At 40.9% G+C, this 17109-nt stretch overlaps 1 protein-coding gene across 1 annotated transcript in view; it reads right to left on the reverse strand.

The window, feature by feature from the left end:
• Nucleotides 1–17109, reverse strand: part of LOC132888443 (protein unc-13 homolog C-like) — a 567940-nt gene that overhangs the window by 121717 nt on the left and 429114 nt on the right. The window contains exons 27-28 of the mRNA XM_060924493.1: nt 13834–13957; nt 10294–10353 (exon numbers count right to left, since the gene is read on the reverse strand). Of these exons, the coding sequence (XP_060780476.1) occupies nt 10294–10353; nt 13834–13957 (184 nt within the window). The remainder of the gene's footprint in view (nt 1–10293; nt 10354–13833; nt 13958–17109) is intronic.

Here is a 17109-nt window from a genome sequence, read left to right on the forward strand (position 1 = left end):
GATGCTGCGTCGCGCAACATTGCCCCTAGCGCCGGTTGCTGCATAACGCAGCATTGTTGATTTGTCATTATTTTCAAGGCGCATGCCAGATTTGTTTTTTTTTATAAAAATGTGTTAGTGTTAATGCTGAATGAGCATGATCCAATAAAAGCAGAGACTTTTATCTTTTAAATGCAACTTATTTCATGTCTTTATGTGCTTCAGAGGCTGAGATATTGAATTTTTCATAGGCGTTTTCAATTAATTATTTTTATTTCAGAAAACCCTCAGGCAGATGGGGACCTTTTCTAAAAACTGGCTTAGGCATTTGCAGACGTTTTTTTGCAGGCATTTCAGGCGTCAATGGGTTAACCGTTACGCTATAGAGTAATGGTAAAGAAAAGACTGGGTAACGGTAAAGACAAATCATGGCATTTTTGGGTCACTGAGTGCAGAAAAAAAGATAAACAAGTTATGCATTTATTATTCCATCCTAACTTGCTACTTGGTGAACTAAACTTTTTCAACATGCAGCATCATTATCTTGATCATTTGGGGGTAACAGCAAAGACAATTAATCTCCCCGACATCTCAAAATTTCATATTTACCTGATCAGTATCCCGGATTCCAACATTCATGCACCAGTGATTTTTTTTTTTCAAAATGGCTGCTCAACATCCTGGTCCTTGCTCATGTAGCTGCACTGCCCTGTATTGTCAAAGCCCTGAGTTACAGCATGATTTTATCATTTGGGTAACGGTAAAGACATCATGAAAGTACACATGCTTGTGCATATATTTTAGACTATACACCAAAAACCGGTGAAGCAAAGATCATGATATTTTCCACAATAAAAAGTGAAGGTATAGTGGTAATAGTTCAGAAAAAAAGTGAAAAAATTAAAAACAAAGGAATTATTTTCTATCAAATTTCACTAATCCTTATTTAGACACATGTGGTAATGACATTTGGGTATATTTAGGCTAAATAAAATTTTTGTAAATGCAGACAAGTTGTCTAATTTTTTTTTTTACTGCTCTGTTAAATTCTTTCTTAAAATAAATGTATACTAGAGGGCCAGGATTAATGGTTTTAGAGAAAAAAAAACAAACTTTATGTTTAAAACTGAATTTGTCACATTTTCTGAGAATGGCTCAGATGAAGTTCTTGACCAACAGTTGAGTGATCACCAAGAGTTCCTATTGATATTCAGCTCAGCTTCAAAAACCAGAGTTGGAGGAGTAGGACTGCTCATAAGCAGGAAGCATGTATCAGCTTACCGATCTGCTGACAAGATAAGCGATAGAATCCTCAAAGTTTACTTTGAAGGAAGCCCAATGGTTTCTGTTATTGTAGCATACGCACCTACTGAATATGCAACACCTAGCTGAAGACAAGATGAAGTTTATGATGACTTATCATCTGCAATCACAAGTGAACCACCGTACAATATCAAAATCAACCTCTGGGACTTTAATGCAAGACTAGGGAAGGATAGCCACCCAGGAAACTCATGAGTCACTGGGAAACATAACTTCCATCTTACCACTAATGAAAATGCCAAAAGGTTGTCGTCAACTATGCTTGCTTGGCCATTCCCTATGGAGACCCACAAAAGATCTGGTGCCATGAAAGTATGATTTATGCTCTCCAACTCACAGGACCATATCAAGAGGAAGACCAGAATTGCAGTTCAACAAGTAAAGATCTTAACTACTGTGTAATGAACACGAGAAGAGTTCAGAAGAGATCAAGAATGAAGCCCAAGTCCATGTTGGTTGGAGAAGATTCACCAAGGCTGCTTGCCATTGTTCGTGCCAAGAATGATGCAACCGACAGACAGGAGGTGACACATCCATTTCATTCGTTCATGCATTTCATTTCTTTATTTAAAAAAAATGAGGGCGATGCAAATGTGCATGTTAATTGTTGAATAATGCAAGTGGATAGTAGACAATTCTGGGAGAAATATTTTGGCAGTGACTTGCCGTAAGGCAGAATTCATTCAGGCGTTAGCAGCAACTCTATAGACAGATCGGGGGAAGTACTGGAAGGAGACAAGTCGTTGTTACTGCGGTGGCGTCTCCCTACAATATGTACACGTATGGATGGAAGCTGTCCATAGAAGGATGAGATTTTCTGCTTTGATCTTGGCTTTCTATGTACCATTATTTTTGACAACAGTGTCTAAGAACTCAGGAAGAACCTGGACAGTTCTCAGCTGCTCCAACAGTAGTGGCAATGTTCAACTTTGAAAAAAATCCACTGGATGGTGTTCATCACATGCCAGGTAATTAATGAATATCTATTTTTTTTTTTAAATGTACACTCACCATCAACTTTAATAGGAACTTGTCGTTGATTCTAAGATTCTTGTTCTTGGCTGCAAGAGTGGAACCCAATGTGTTCTGCTGTTGCATGCTGAGATGCTTTTCTGCTCACCACGGTTGTAAAGAGTCCTTAAAATTATGGTACGAGTCAGACTCGAGTACTACAAGCCTGCCAGGAAGGATATAGTGAGTTACTACCGTATATCCTTCCTGGCAGGCTTGTAGTACTCGAGTCTGACTTGTGCCATAATTTTAAGGACTCATGACTTGACTTGGACTTGAGCACTGATGACTCAGACTTGGACTCGGACTCGTGCATTAACTGCATTCGGACTCATAAATTGAAGACGAGGACTCAGATTTTTTATTTATTTTTTGTAACATGCCATAATAATTTAGCAGAAGATATTTATATCTACATTAATTTTGTGCAAGAGAACGCACATTCACCTGTTCATACGTCATGTTCAGGAACAAAAGAATGTTAATGGCGCTAAAATGCCTGGAGAGAACGCCCCTAGGATTGTCCGCTTTGTTTATACAGACTTCTCGTGCAGTGGGAAAAAATGCACTGCTACGTGTTCCATATGTGTCAGAAAACAGAATCCAGGGACACATGTCGGCCCGGGGCATTTTGAGTTATTGACAGATTCAGAAAGTACAGTTTCTAAGCTTTCCAATGATGCCTTCCATGTGGAGATCTGACAATATTTGAAGAATGTGTGGCCTTTTGAAAGTGTATACTTCTTAAAACAGGAAAGGGAGAAAATCGCCCTCAAAGTTTTCCATCTCAGCTACTCTGGGTGTAGGGCGGGCACATAATGGTGCTCATCTGCATGACATTAAGGAAAGCCCCACCCCCTACGAGCTAGCACGATACTACTTTCATGTAAACAAAGATCACCACGTCAATTTTCCTTCCATGCAAAGTATGCCCAACACAATTATGAAGTACAAAAATAAGTCCTAAAGTATACTTTAACGTTTTGTGGTTGAAAAATTACTCACACCGTAAGAAAGAAAGATAGCACGATGATGACACAACTAACACAACACTAGTTTCATGTAAAGCCTCGGTCACAACCGGCCGTATGGTACGCGCTCCTACGGCCGGTCTACATGCAAAAAACGCAAGAAACACATGGAGAGCGCGCATGAAACGCACAAGAGTGCGCGTGTGATGTGCTGATTTTCGAGCCGCAGACCGGCCGCAGAGGTTCTTTGTCATGTCAAACAAACTCTACGGGCGCTTACCTTTTTTTCAGGTTGCAAGACAAACTTACGGCCAACGTGCGTCTTTCTCCACGAACAAAAAAACCGCAGCGATTTGGGAAACGCCAAAAATCACACGGCCAAAAAATCGTACGTCCGGTTGTGACCTAGGCTTAACCAAACCACAACACTCTCCGTTACATGCAAAAATAACCACACAGCCTTAGATTAATAAACTCACCCCATCAGAAAGAGAAACGGCGCCTTGCACACACCAATGCCTCCGATGAAATATAATCCTAGAACGGTCCGTGTATCATCCGATCATTCAAGTATTCCATTCAATCTGGAAAACGAGGTTGCGGGTTTTTTTGCTAGAAATGGTCATCTCCGATGTAAATACCGTGTGTCTGTTTGCTTCGCGGTGTGTCAGCTCCTCTGCGCTCTGTTTAGCTTCCTCATTCCATAGTGAAATTACACGCCTGTATGCAGTTAAGTAGCCATGCGCTCAACTCGTATCATAAAGCTGATTGGCGAAAAAACAAAACAAAAGACTTAAATCATCATGTGAATGGCCCATATAGTAATTTACCCACACCCCCCAGCAGGCTACAGTCCTGACAAAAACGAGACAATTTGCAACAAAAAATGTATGCTTTTCCAACAAAACAATCTATTATCTGAAATACTGATTGCATTCTTCAAGATCTCAACTTGCACATGATGGAAAAAAACAAAAATCACAAATTTTGAAAAAAAAAAAATGCTTCTTTTGCGATTATCTCGGATTCGTTTCGGCCGACATGCGTCCCTGGATTCGGTGAGGGGTCACATATGTAGAAGAACTATCGAGGAGACGACGGGGACAGCCTCGAACTTCAATCGTCATTTGGCGAGACTCCACCCAGAGAAGGAAGTGACATGCTACAGTATGTTCATTGCCCTGTTGATAGTGGGCGTGGCTTGCTGAGCGACGAACTCGCTAGTGTTAACCCTCTCTCATGTTATTTGCCCTGTTGATAGTGGGCGGGGCCTGCTGAGTGATGAACAAGCTTTTTATCTGTAGCCTGTTAACTAAAATGGGGCAGTCGAGCAGGAACGTTAGTCCGACACAGTAGCAGAGACGCTTTCACATAAAGGCAGCGACAGCCAGCGTCAAATGCTGCAGTTGGAGTCTTGTTCTCGGACTCGACTTGAACTTTTCTTTAATGACTCGGACTTGAACACTGGGGACTTGAGACTGGACTCGGACTTGAGGTTTAGTGACTCGACTACAACACTGATTCTTGGCAGCTTGAACCAATCTGTCCATCTTCCTCTGACCTCTCTCATCAACAAGGCGTTTGTTTCCACCCACAGAACTGCCGCTCACTCACTTGATGTTTTTTGTTTGTTGCACCATTCTGTATAAACTCTAGAGGCTGTTGTGTGTGAACCAGTGGCGGCTGCTGGTTTTTAAAACAGGGGAAGCCCATTTTATGCATTCATCGTAAAACCTGTAGGCCGGATATCAAAGCATAGAAAGGTGTGCCCCATTAGCATAGTGAACTAGACAACCCTACCTAGTGGCAGAAAGTATTTTTGCTTGTACATTTCATGTTATAGTCTGGCTTGCCAGGCTAGTGCCTCATATCCTTAATCAAAAATATCAAACATCCAAAAATCACTGGCTATTCAATGAAGAGCCTTGAACATCATACCCTGATATGCAACACAGAGTCTTTAACACAACACCCAGCTGTGCAACACATCCTTGAACATCTTCTGCAACACAGTCTGGAAATTCATAACCAGGTAGGCTATGCAACACACAGAACCTTGAATATTATACCCAGGTATAACCTATAACACAGAGCCCACCATTCTCTTAACATTACTGAACAATATACACACTTCAGATTCATGAACATGAACACTATTTATACACAAATTCTGCCCTCCGCTCCTTTTCCAGAAAATGGTCTGTGACCCTGTCATACCAGCTGGTTGTGCTTTCCAGAGACTTCACCAATTCCTGTTAGCAGCTAGCACTGCAGATCCCAATAAGGCTCAAGCTAGCCTACAACCAGATTGAACTACAAATGAAATAAACGAGTGAATTCACGAATGATCAAACTGATAGAATGGATGAAAGTTAACGGAGCACAACGAGTAATATTTACATTTATTTACAGAGTAATGTACAGAGACATCAATGAGAAGAAACGTTTATATGAAAAGAAAGTCGGACAGCACTTTGGCACACGACTGCACTTTCTCGACATCCGCTAGGGACTGACTGATCATACTTCCGTGTTCCTCGCCGACGCCGAAGTACAGAGCCCGCCCTCCTCATGTCTTTCAAACACTACCTCCAATAATCCTTCATCAGCCCGGCTTCTTGTCCCTCACACTGTCTCGTTTAGTCCCAGAGAAGCCCGGCTTCCCTGGAAGTGACGATTTTGTCGATTTTAACCAATAACAACTAGCTGAAATTGGCTGTTCAGAGCCGTCTCATAGACTGCAATGGATACCCGGCTGCCAGCGCATAGAGCCCATTGAAATAAGAAAGGTTACAGCCAGTGTTGCCAGATTGGGCGGTTTTAAGTGCATTTTGGCGGGTTTTGAACATATTTTGGCTGGAAAACGTCAGCAGTATCTGGCAACGCTGGTTACAGCCTGGCAGCAAAGGTGATTCTCGTAGCGAACTGCAAGTTCGTCAGACATCACTCAAATAAGTTACAGGATAGTTATGAACGTAAATACAATCTTGGGCGTATATTATGTTATGCAAGTTATTATTTTAATGAGAATTCAACGTCGTAGATGCCGCAGTTTGGGGAGAGAATTTTAGGGGAAGCTCGGCTTCCCTTGTTGTCTCTGAGAAATCACCCCTGGTGTGAACCCCAGGAGGAGATCAGCAGCTTCTGAAATACTCAAACCTCATACTTATCTGGCTCAAACCAACACCCATGCTAAAGTCACACTTAGTTTGAGATCACAATTTTTCCCGTTCTGATGTTTGAACAGGCGGCACGGTGGTGTAGTGGTTAGCGCTGTCGCCTCACAGCAAGAAGGTCCTGGGTTCGAGCCCCGTGGCCGGCGAGGGCCTTTCTGTGTGGAGTTTGCATGTTCTCCCCGTGTCCGCGTGGGTTTCCTCCGGGTGCTCCGGTTTCCCCCACAGTCCAAAGACATGCAGGTCAGGTTAACTGGTGACTCTAAATTGAGCGTAGGTGTGAATGTGAGTGTGAATGGTTGTCTGTGTCTATGTGTCAGCCCTGTGATGACCTGGCGACTTGTCCAGGGTGTACCCCACCTTTCGCCCGTAGTCAGCTGGGATAGGCTCCAGCTTGCCTGCGACCCTGTAGAAGGATAAAGCGGCTAGAGATAATGAGATGAGATGAGATGTTTGAACATTGTAAACATTAACTGAAGCTCGTGATTTGTATCTGCGTGATTTGATGTCAAGGGATCGGCTGATTTGAGAACTGCATCAAACAGAACAGCAGGTGGATGGGTGGATGGAATAAAGTGGCCAGTATGGTGTGTTTTTTTTTTAACTAATTGTGAATGATTATGCTAGCTAGCTAGTACAGTGACATTAGTACAGTATATTACACTTCATCAACTGAAATGTTGCAGATGGTCCAGTGATCGTTTTTCCTCTATTTCTCCGTTCTGTCTTCTTTCTAGCTGTTGTTGTAACCAGTTTTTAACTCATATTATCTACATTTTGAATAATGTTCAGATCATCACCTATCATACAACCCAACTACCCATGCTGCTCTCACTGTTGGGCGCTGGCAGGCACACTGGATCACTACGACTTGCCTCTGCAGTAATGTTGGCGATGCAAGATAGCGTAGCACGCAAATCAGTCGCCAGATTCATCTACGGTACAGCAGCGAGCAGCTTTGTGACTGATAGGACTGAATTTGTTAAATTTTCTAAGAGGATCACCAGAGGGAAAAAGAACATCAAGAACGCATCAAGAAGAAAGCAAAAACAAAGGCGTGATGGTGCTCGTCACCAGAGGAACCGTGATGAAAATCAAGACCAGAGGTGGGTGGTGATCTTACAGCGTAGGCAAAAAACACTCCTCTGCTTTTTCAAAGGCAATCCACGGAGACTGTAGACTTTGCTTCTTCTCAAGTATGAACATTGCACTGCATCATGAATTACTGATGACCACCATGCACACATACGCACATAACAGACTGTACACTGGTCTCTGACATGGGCAAAGGACGCATGGTGAATGTTTTTAAAAGGTGTTGCTTAAAAGGTAACTGTTTATTATCAAGCTGAACAGAAAATATTCCACCAAGTCTGAAGGCAAATCTATCACCGATGTATATCATAAAGATCTGCAGGACCACCAGGAGGAGGTGAGCGAGGAGCGTTCACCAGGCCAGGCCTGTAACATGATGAGCTGGAGCCAAGCACTGCAATTACTGAGCACCTCAGCAGAGCAGCAAGAGATAACAAGGTGATGGAAAGGTGGAGCAGAGCTGGAGTGCATGAGAAATAAAGAAGGTGGGGAGCGACAGAGGAACAAATAGGGATAAGAGTGAGACAATGAGGAGGAGAAGAAGGAGGAACATGTGCATGCAGATCAGATGGAATTAGGAATCGCAGCGTGAACACCCTGCAGCTTCCTCAGCACCATCAACGGTTTCACACATTCCGTTCCTTCTCTTCTTCTCCAGGGAACTCGTGGAACAACTGCGAATGTGTTGTTTGTTCATCCATTAAAGGCTACACACGCAATGGGACGGAAAAAGACTTCAATTTGGTTAATGCCCGAAATAATTCTGCAATAATATCACAACAAAACACGTGCACTCTTTTAATTCAGTAGGCATTAAACAGATTGGTTTAATATTAAACAGTGTGGAACTCTGGCTGGTCATTATTTATACTGATGTTTATGCATGCTTGCTTTATTACAGGACAGCGCCATGCACGCTCACAGTGTATTACAGTACAGCGCCGTGCACTCTCAGTGTATTACAGTACAGCACCGTGCACTCTCAGTGTATTACAGTACAGCGCCGTGCACTCTCAGTGTATTACAGTACAGCGCCGTGCACTCTCAGTGTATTACAGTACAGCACCGTGCACTCTCAGTGTATTACAGTACAGCACCGTGCACGCTCAGTGTATTACAGTACAGCGCCGTGCACGCTCACAGTGTATTACAGTACAGCGCCGTGCACGCTCACAGTGTATTACAGTACAGCGCCGTGCACTCTCACAGTGTATTACAGTACAGCACCGTGCACTCTCAGTGTATTACAGTACAGCACCATGCACGCTCAGTGTATTACAGTACAGCGCCGTGCACGCTCACAGTGTATTACAGTACAGCGCCGTGCACGCTCACAGTGTATTACAGTACAGCGCCGTGCACTCTCACAGTGTATTACAGTACAGCGCCGTGCACGCTCACAGTGTATTACAGTACAGCGCCGTGCACGCTCACAGTGGATTACAGTACAGCGCCGTGCACGCTCACACTGTATTACAGTACAGCGCCGTGCACGCTCACAGTGGATTACAGTACAGCGCCGTGCACGCTCAGTGGATTACAGTACAGCGCCGTGCACGCTCACAGTGTATTACAGTACAGCGCCGTGCACTCTCACAGTGTATTACAGTACAGCGCCGTGCACGCTCACAGTGTATTACAGTACAGCGCCGTGCACTCTCAGTGTATTACAGTACAGCGCCGTGCACGCTCACAGTGTATTACAGTACAGCGCCGTGCACGCTCACAGTGTATTACAGTACAGCGCCGTGCACGCTCACAGTGGATTACAGTACAGCGCCGTGCACGCTCACAGTGTATTACAGTACAGCGCCGTGCACGCTCACAGTGTATTACAGTACAGCGCCGTGCACGCTCACAGTGGATTACAGTACAGCGCCGTGCACGCTCACAGTGGATTACAGTACAGCGCCGTGCACGCTCACAGTGTATTACAGTACAGCGCCGTGCACGCTCACAGTGGATTACAGTACAGCGCCGTGCACGCTCACAGTGTATTACAGTACAGCGCCGTGCACGCTCACAGTGTATTACAGTACAGCGCCGTGCACGCTCACAGTGTATTACAGTACAGCGCCGTGCACTCTTTCAATAATTTTTTTCTGCAAGTTTCAATGTTTTCAGTGATTGTGTATTTGCAGTTGCTGTGCAGGCAGCAATACAAGGCTGTGACTGAGATGTACAAGGTGTTTCTGTAAAAGCACACACACACACACACACACACACACACACACACACACACTTCAAAACAACACAAAAGCATTGAAATATATAGGAGTTGCAATCATTTGCTTCAATGGCTGTATGTGTCAGCTCCTGACAGCTCCTTGGAAATAAAAAATAAACAATGCTCTGTGGCTGCAGACTGTTTTAAAGTCAGGTTTTCATTCTGTGAGTTTCCGTTATGAGTGTATACAGCTGTGATGCTTCTCCTAGATTTTTTTTATTTTTATTTTGCCAAGTTGTTGTCTTTACTTTTGTTGCTATAGAACTTGAATTATCTCAAAAGCTGCACAAGTGGAAATTCTCCTTCTTCTTGTAATATCAGCGTAAACACTGAGCCACTGCTAATTGCCACCTCATAATAGTGTGAGTTTACTACTCAGTAATCAGGACCTCATGTAGCTCCTTCCACATCCTGTCCAAGTCTTCTGGGAGATTTTCATCCCATCATGTGTGTGTGACCTACAGGGACACTGTGTATACTACTGAACCGTGTAGAACACAAACGAGCATCCTACCTTCAGCTTGGAGAGTTGGCCCAGGTCCTTGGCTGCACTGAAGATCATCTGAGCTCCTTGCTGTGGAGCAAAAAAACAAAACACAAAAGTTCAACAAGTCATGACCAAGTCACTGGCGCTGAAGTCTGGTTCATTAGTTTTGTGGAACGGATCAGAGCATTCAGCGCTACGCTGTCTTACACTGTACCATCACAAACAAACACAGATGATGATGAGATGTCTCATTAGTGAGATGGGCAGCGAGTCGGTGAGGAACGCTGGTCTCCCAGCTGTCCTCCTGCAATAAATCCAACAGTCAAATAAATCATGTGTCTACGCACACATATGAAGTGAACACAGTGATGTGGTTTAGTGACTGGAGTATGTGGAGTGTTGGGAAGACATGAATATACTACTGACTATCATAAGGTGATTATTTCATGTCTCATATCAGTTTTACTGCTATTGTTATTTCTACAGACAACAGGATTACAGTGTGATAACTGCACACTCCTACTGCTATCACTACGGCTCCTCCAGCTCATACTTCTGTTACTACTGTTACTGTGAATACTACTCTGGGTATGAGTATTATTATTAATATTACTGCTAGTACCATTACTACTGCCACTACCATGTATGTAAGTAAATAAGAAAGCAGGACTTCATACTTCTACTAGCAGTACTATGAACTAAGTAAGTAAGTAAGTAAGTAAATAGATATGCAGGAATTACTACTACTAAGTAATTAAGTAAGTAAGGAGATATGCAGGAATTACTACTAGTAAGTAAGTAAGTACACAGGAATTACTACTACTAAATAAGTCAGTCAGTCAGTCAGTAAGTAAGTAAATATGAGGAATTACTACAACCAAATACGTAAGTAAGTCGATATGCAGGGATTACTACTACTAAATAAGTAAGTAAGTGAGTAAGTACACAGGAATTACTACTACTAAGTAAGTAAGTAAGTAAGTAAGTAAGTAAGTAAGTAAGTAAGTAAGTAGATATGCAGGAATTACTGCTACTAAATAAGTCAGTCAGTCAGTCAGTCAGTCAGTCAGTCAGTAAGTAAGTAAATATGAGGAATTACTGCAACCAAATACGTAAGTAAGTCGATATGCAGGGATTACTACTACTAAATAAGTAAGTAAGTGAGTAAGTACACAGGAATTACTACTACTAAGTAAGTAAGTAAGTAAGTAAGTAAGTAGATATGCAGGAATTACTGCTACTAAATAAGTCAGTCAGTCAGTCAGTCAGTAAGTAAATATGAGGAATTACTGCAACCAAATACGTAAGTAAGTCGATATGCAGGGATTACTACTACTAAATAAGTAAGTACACAGGAATTACTACTACTAAGTAAGTAAGTAAGTAGATATGCAGGAATTACTGCTACTAAATAAGTAATTAAGTAAGTAAGTAAGTAGATATGCAGGAATTACTGTTACTAAATAAGCAAGTAAATAAGTAATTAAGTAGGTAAGTACAGTAGTTAGATATGCAGGAATTACTGCTACTAAATAAGTAATTAATTAATTAAGTAAGTAAGTAAGTAGATATGCAGGAATTACTGCTACTAAATAAGCAAGTAAATAAGTAATTAAGTAGGTAAGTACAGTAATTAGATATGCAGGAATTACTGCTACTAAATAAGTAATTAATTAAGTAAGTAAGTAAGTAAGTAAGTAAGTAGATATGCAGGAATTACTGCTACTAAATAAGCAAGTAAATAAGTAATTAAGTAGGTAAGTACAGTAATTAGATATGCAGGAATTACTGCTACTAAATAAGTAATTAATTAAGTAAGTAAGTAGATATGCAGGAATTACTGTTACTAAATCAGCAAGTAAATAAGTAATTAAGTAGGTAAGTACAGTAATTCGATATGCAGGAATTACTGCTACTAAATAAGTAATTAATTAATTAAGTAAGTAAGTAGATATGCAGGAATTACTGTTACTAAATAAGCAAGTAAATAAGTAATTAAGTAGGTAAGTACAGTAATTCGATATGCAGGAATTACTGCTACTAAATAAGTAATTAATTAATTAAGTAAGTAAGTAGATATGCAGGAATTACTGCTACTAAATAAGCAAGTAAATAAGTAATTAAGTAGGTAAGTACAGTAATTAGATATGCAGGAATTACTGCTACTAAATAAGCAAGTAAATAAGTAATTAATTAAGTAAGTAAGTAGATATTCAGGAATTACTGCTACTAAATAAGTAATTAAGTAAGTAAGTAAGTAGATATGCAGGAATTACTGCTACTAAATAAGTAATTAAGTAAGTAAGTAAGTAGATATGCAGGAATTACTGCTACTAAATAAGCAAGTAAATAAGTAAGTAAGTAGATATGCAGGAATTACTGCAACTAAATAAGCAAGTAAATAAGTAAGTAAGTAAGTAAGTAAGTAGATATGCAGGAATTACTGCTACTAAATAAGTAAGTAAGTAAGTAAGTAAGTAGATATGCAGGAATTACTGCTACTAAATAAGTAATTAAGTAAGTAAGTAAGTAGATATGCAGGAATTACTGCTACTAAATAAGCAAGTAAATAAGTAAGTAAGTAAGTAAGTAGATATGCAGGAATTACTGCTACTAAATAAGTAAGTAAATAAGTAATTAAGTAGGTAAGTACAGTAATTAGACATGCAGGAATTACTGCTACTAAATAAGCAAGTAAATAAGTAATTAAGTAGGTAAGTACAGTAATTAGATATGCAGGAATTACTGCTACTAAATAAGTAAGTAAGTAAGTAAGTAAGTAAGTAAGTGGATATGCAGGAATTACTGCTACTAAATAAGCAAGTAAATAAGTAAGTAATTAGATATGCAGGAATTACTGCTACTAAATAAGTAAGTAAATAAGTAATTAAGTAGGTAAGTACAGTAATTAGATATGCAGGAATTACTGCTACTAAATAAGTAAGTAAATAAGTAATTAAGTAGGTAAGTAATTAGATATGCAGGAATTACTGCTACTAAATAAGCAAGTAAATAAGTAATTAAGTAAGCAAGTAAGTAGATATGCAGGAATTACTGCTACTAAATAAGTAAGTAAATAAGTAATTAAGTAAGTAAGCAAGTAGATATGCAGGAATTACTGCTACTAAATAAGTAAGTAAGTAAGTAAGTAAGTAAGTAAGTAGATATACAGGAATTACTGCTACTAAGTAAGTAAGTGAGTAAGTAAGTGAGTAAGTAAGTAAGTAAGTGAGCGAGTAAGTAAGTAAATGAGTAAGTGAGTATGTACGTAAGTAAGCAGGAATAAATCAGTATGAAAGTAAATATATACATAAATAAATAAGTAAATAAACAAGGATTATTACTACTAATATTATTAGGATGACTAAATATTTAAGCAGTCTGTAAGTAAATGAATAACTTAGTAAATAAGAATTATTAGTAATACTACTAAGTATGTTGACAGGAATTAGTACTACTCCCACTATGACTAATACTCCAACTCGTATTCATACTAATACTACTGTAACTGCTACTATTACTGACATGACTACTCCTGCTCCAACTCGAGCAGTCTGAAGTGCTTACTATTTGGTCAGACAGCGGTGGCAGGACTATCTGCCTCTCGATGGTGTTCAGGACGATTTTCCACAGCTCCTTCAGCACACGCTTCAGCACCGTCTTCTCACAGATCTTGGCGAACAGGATGAGACTGCAGGAGGACACCGTGTGAGAGTCAGAAATAACTGAATTATACAGGTCTGGACATTACAGTCTGTTCATCTCTTCCACACCTCCAGGTAAACACTCCTCCACATTACAGTCGGGTACACACCTTATCGATTATTAACACTGCTGTGTGCTGCACACACTGCTCTCTCTAAACTCACTGCGCTCTGAATAACAGTATTTATGGATGATGAGGCAGGTGGAGCTGAGAGACACACAGTCCTGGCATTTACAGTGGTGCTTGACAGTTTGTGAACCCTTTAGAATTTTCTATATTTCTGCATAAATATGACCTCAAACATCATCAGATTTTCACACAAGTCCTAAAAGTAGATAAAGAGAACCCAGTTAAACAAATGAGACAAAATATTATACTTGGTCATTTACTTATTGAGGAAAATGATCCAATATTACATATCTGTGAGTGGCAAAAATATGTGAACCTCTAGGATTAGCAGTTAATTTGAAGGTGAAATTAGAGTCAGGTGTTTTCAATCAATGGGATGACAATCAGGTGTGAGTGGGCACCCTGTTTTATTTAAAGAACAGGGATCTATCAAAGTCTGATCTTCACAACACATGTTTGTGGAAGTGTATCATGGCACGAACAAAGGAGATTTCTGAGGACCTCAGAAAAAGCGCTGTTGATGCTCATCAGGCTGGAAAAGATTACAAAACCATCTCTAAAGAGTTTGGACTCCACCAATCCACAGCCAGACAGATTGTGTACAAATGGAGGAAATTCAAGACCATTGTTACCCTCCCCAGGAGTGGTAGACCAACAAAGATCACTCCAAGAGCAACGCGTGTAATAGTTGGCGAGGTCACAAAGGACCCCAGGGTAACTTCTAAGCAACTGAAGGCCTCTCTCACATTGGCTAATGTTAATGTTCATGAGTCCACCATCAGGAGAACACTGAACAACAACAATGGTGTGCATGTCAGGGTTGCAAGGAGAAAGCCACTGCTCTCCAAAAAGAACATTGCTGCTCGTCTGCAGTTTGCTAAAGATCACATGGGCAAACCAGAAGGTTATTGGAAAAATGTTTTGTGGACGGATGAGACCAAAATAGAACTTTTTGGTTTAAATGAGAAGCGTTATGTTTGGAGAAAGGAAAACACTGCATTCCAGCATAAGAACCTTATCCCATCTGTGAAACATGGTGGTGGTAGTATCATGGTTTGGGCCTGTTTTGCTGCATCTGGGCCAGGATGGCTTGCCAGCATTGATGGAACAATGAATTCTGAATTATATCAGCGAATTCTAAAGGAAAATGTCAGTACATCTGTCCATGAACTGAATCTCAAGAGAAGGTGGGTCATGCAGCAAGACAACGATCCTAATCACACAAGTTGTTCTACCAAAGAATGGTTAAAGAAGAATAAAGTTAATGTTTTGGAATGGCCAAGTCAAAGTCCTGACCTTAATCCAATGGAAATGTTGTGGAAGGACCTGAAGCGAGCAGTTCATGTGAGGAAACCCACCAACATCCCAGAGTTGAAGCTGTTCTGTACGGAGGAACGGGCTAAAATTCCTCCAAGCCAGTGTGCAGGACTGATCAACAGTTACCATAAATGTTTAGTTGCAGTTATTGGTGCACAAGGGGGTCACACCAGATACTGAAAGCAAAGGTTCACATACTTTTGCCACTCACAGATATGTAATACTGGATCATTTTCCTCAATAAATAAATGACCAAGTATAATATTTTTGTCTCATTTGTTTAACTGGGTTCTCTTTATCTACTTTTAGGACTTGTGTGGAAATCTGATGATGTTTTAGGTCATATTTATGCAGAAATATAGAAAATTCTAAAGGGTTCACAAACTTTCAAGCACCACTGTACCTGTGATTATAAGGAATGTCTGTGATGCTCAGCAGACAGAAAATCAGCATGAACACACAGACCGTGGTATTTAAAGGTGGAGGTTCAGACATGGCCAAACACCTCCGTTTTCAAGATTCCACATAGAGGATCTTTAACAACACTGAACTATGAACCATGTAAAATCCTCAGAGGAACTCTTTTTCAAACAGTATACCTTCTACATTTGGATTTGGTTTGTTCCTCAGGTGGAACCCGTAAAGGTCCTGACAGCAACGTTCCCACTATCAGTCAGGGCTTTTGGACTGGGGGAACAGTCGGAGGAAGTTCCTTCTATTTTCTGTGTCCTGAGAACCATCATAGTCCTTAGCACGCTGTTTTGAGGTACTTTTTTAGCCCCTATTTCAGGGTAGGTTCTCTCCTAGCTCAAGAGGAACTATGAGTGATGTAAGTGTATGCTGATTGGTCAAACACGAGCCAATGCAGCACCACCAACCACCATTTTTCAAAATCTGTGTAAAACATTAGCCATGTAAACAACAGCTCTTGACGTTAGACTTTAAAAAAGAAAAAAAAAACATAGATAAATGGACTAGCAGTGAAGTCCAGGCTTTATTGATCCTACAGTATCTGTGTTGGAGGAAGTACAGCGCCATTTTAATGTGTCTAAGCAAAATATAAACATTTTCACCAGCATTTCCTGCTAATGTCACACTCGCAAGCCGGTTTATGTCACTTCAGCATTCCTACTTGTGGTGTGAATGGAAACAGGAAAAAAGCCTTTGAAGGTTCTCGGTGGAGCTCCCCAGTGTGTCATTCCTCTCAAATCAGGCCTTAGAACCGTTTGGTCCAAAAGTACCTAATCAGGGTTCCAGATAGCACAAGGAACCTTTTGGTATTTTGGTACTAAACAAGAACCAACAAAACATTTCAGGAATTTGATTAACTGTTTTTGATTGGCAGAAAATGTTCAGAGCAGAAAATGAAACTTTATATTATCTCATCTCATTATCTCTAGCCGCTTTATCCTTCTACAGGGTCGCAGGCAAGCTGGAGCCTATCCCAGCTGACTATGGGTGAAAGGCGGGGTACACCCTGGACAAGTCGCCAGGTCATCACAGGGCTGACACATAGACACAGACAACCATTCACACTCACATTCACACCTACGGTCAATTTAGAGTCACCAGTTAACCTAACCTGCATGTCTTTGGACTGTGGGGGAAACCGGAGCACCCGGAGGAAACCCACGTGGACACGGGGAGAACATGCAAACTCCGCACAGAAAGGCCCTCGCCGGCCACGGGGC

Source organism: Neoarius graeffei, chromosome 6, assembly GCF_027579695.1.
Source record: "Neoarius graeffei isolate fNeoGra1 chromosome 6, fNeoGra1.pri, whole genome shotgun sequence".
In the NCBI taxonomy this organism is placed as follows: Eukaryota; Metazoa; Chordata; class Actinopteri; order Siluriformes; family Ariidae; genus Neoarius; species Neoarius graeffei.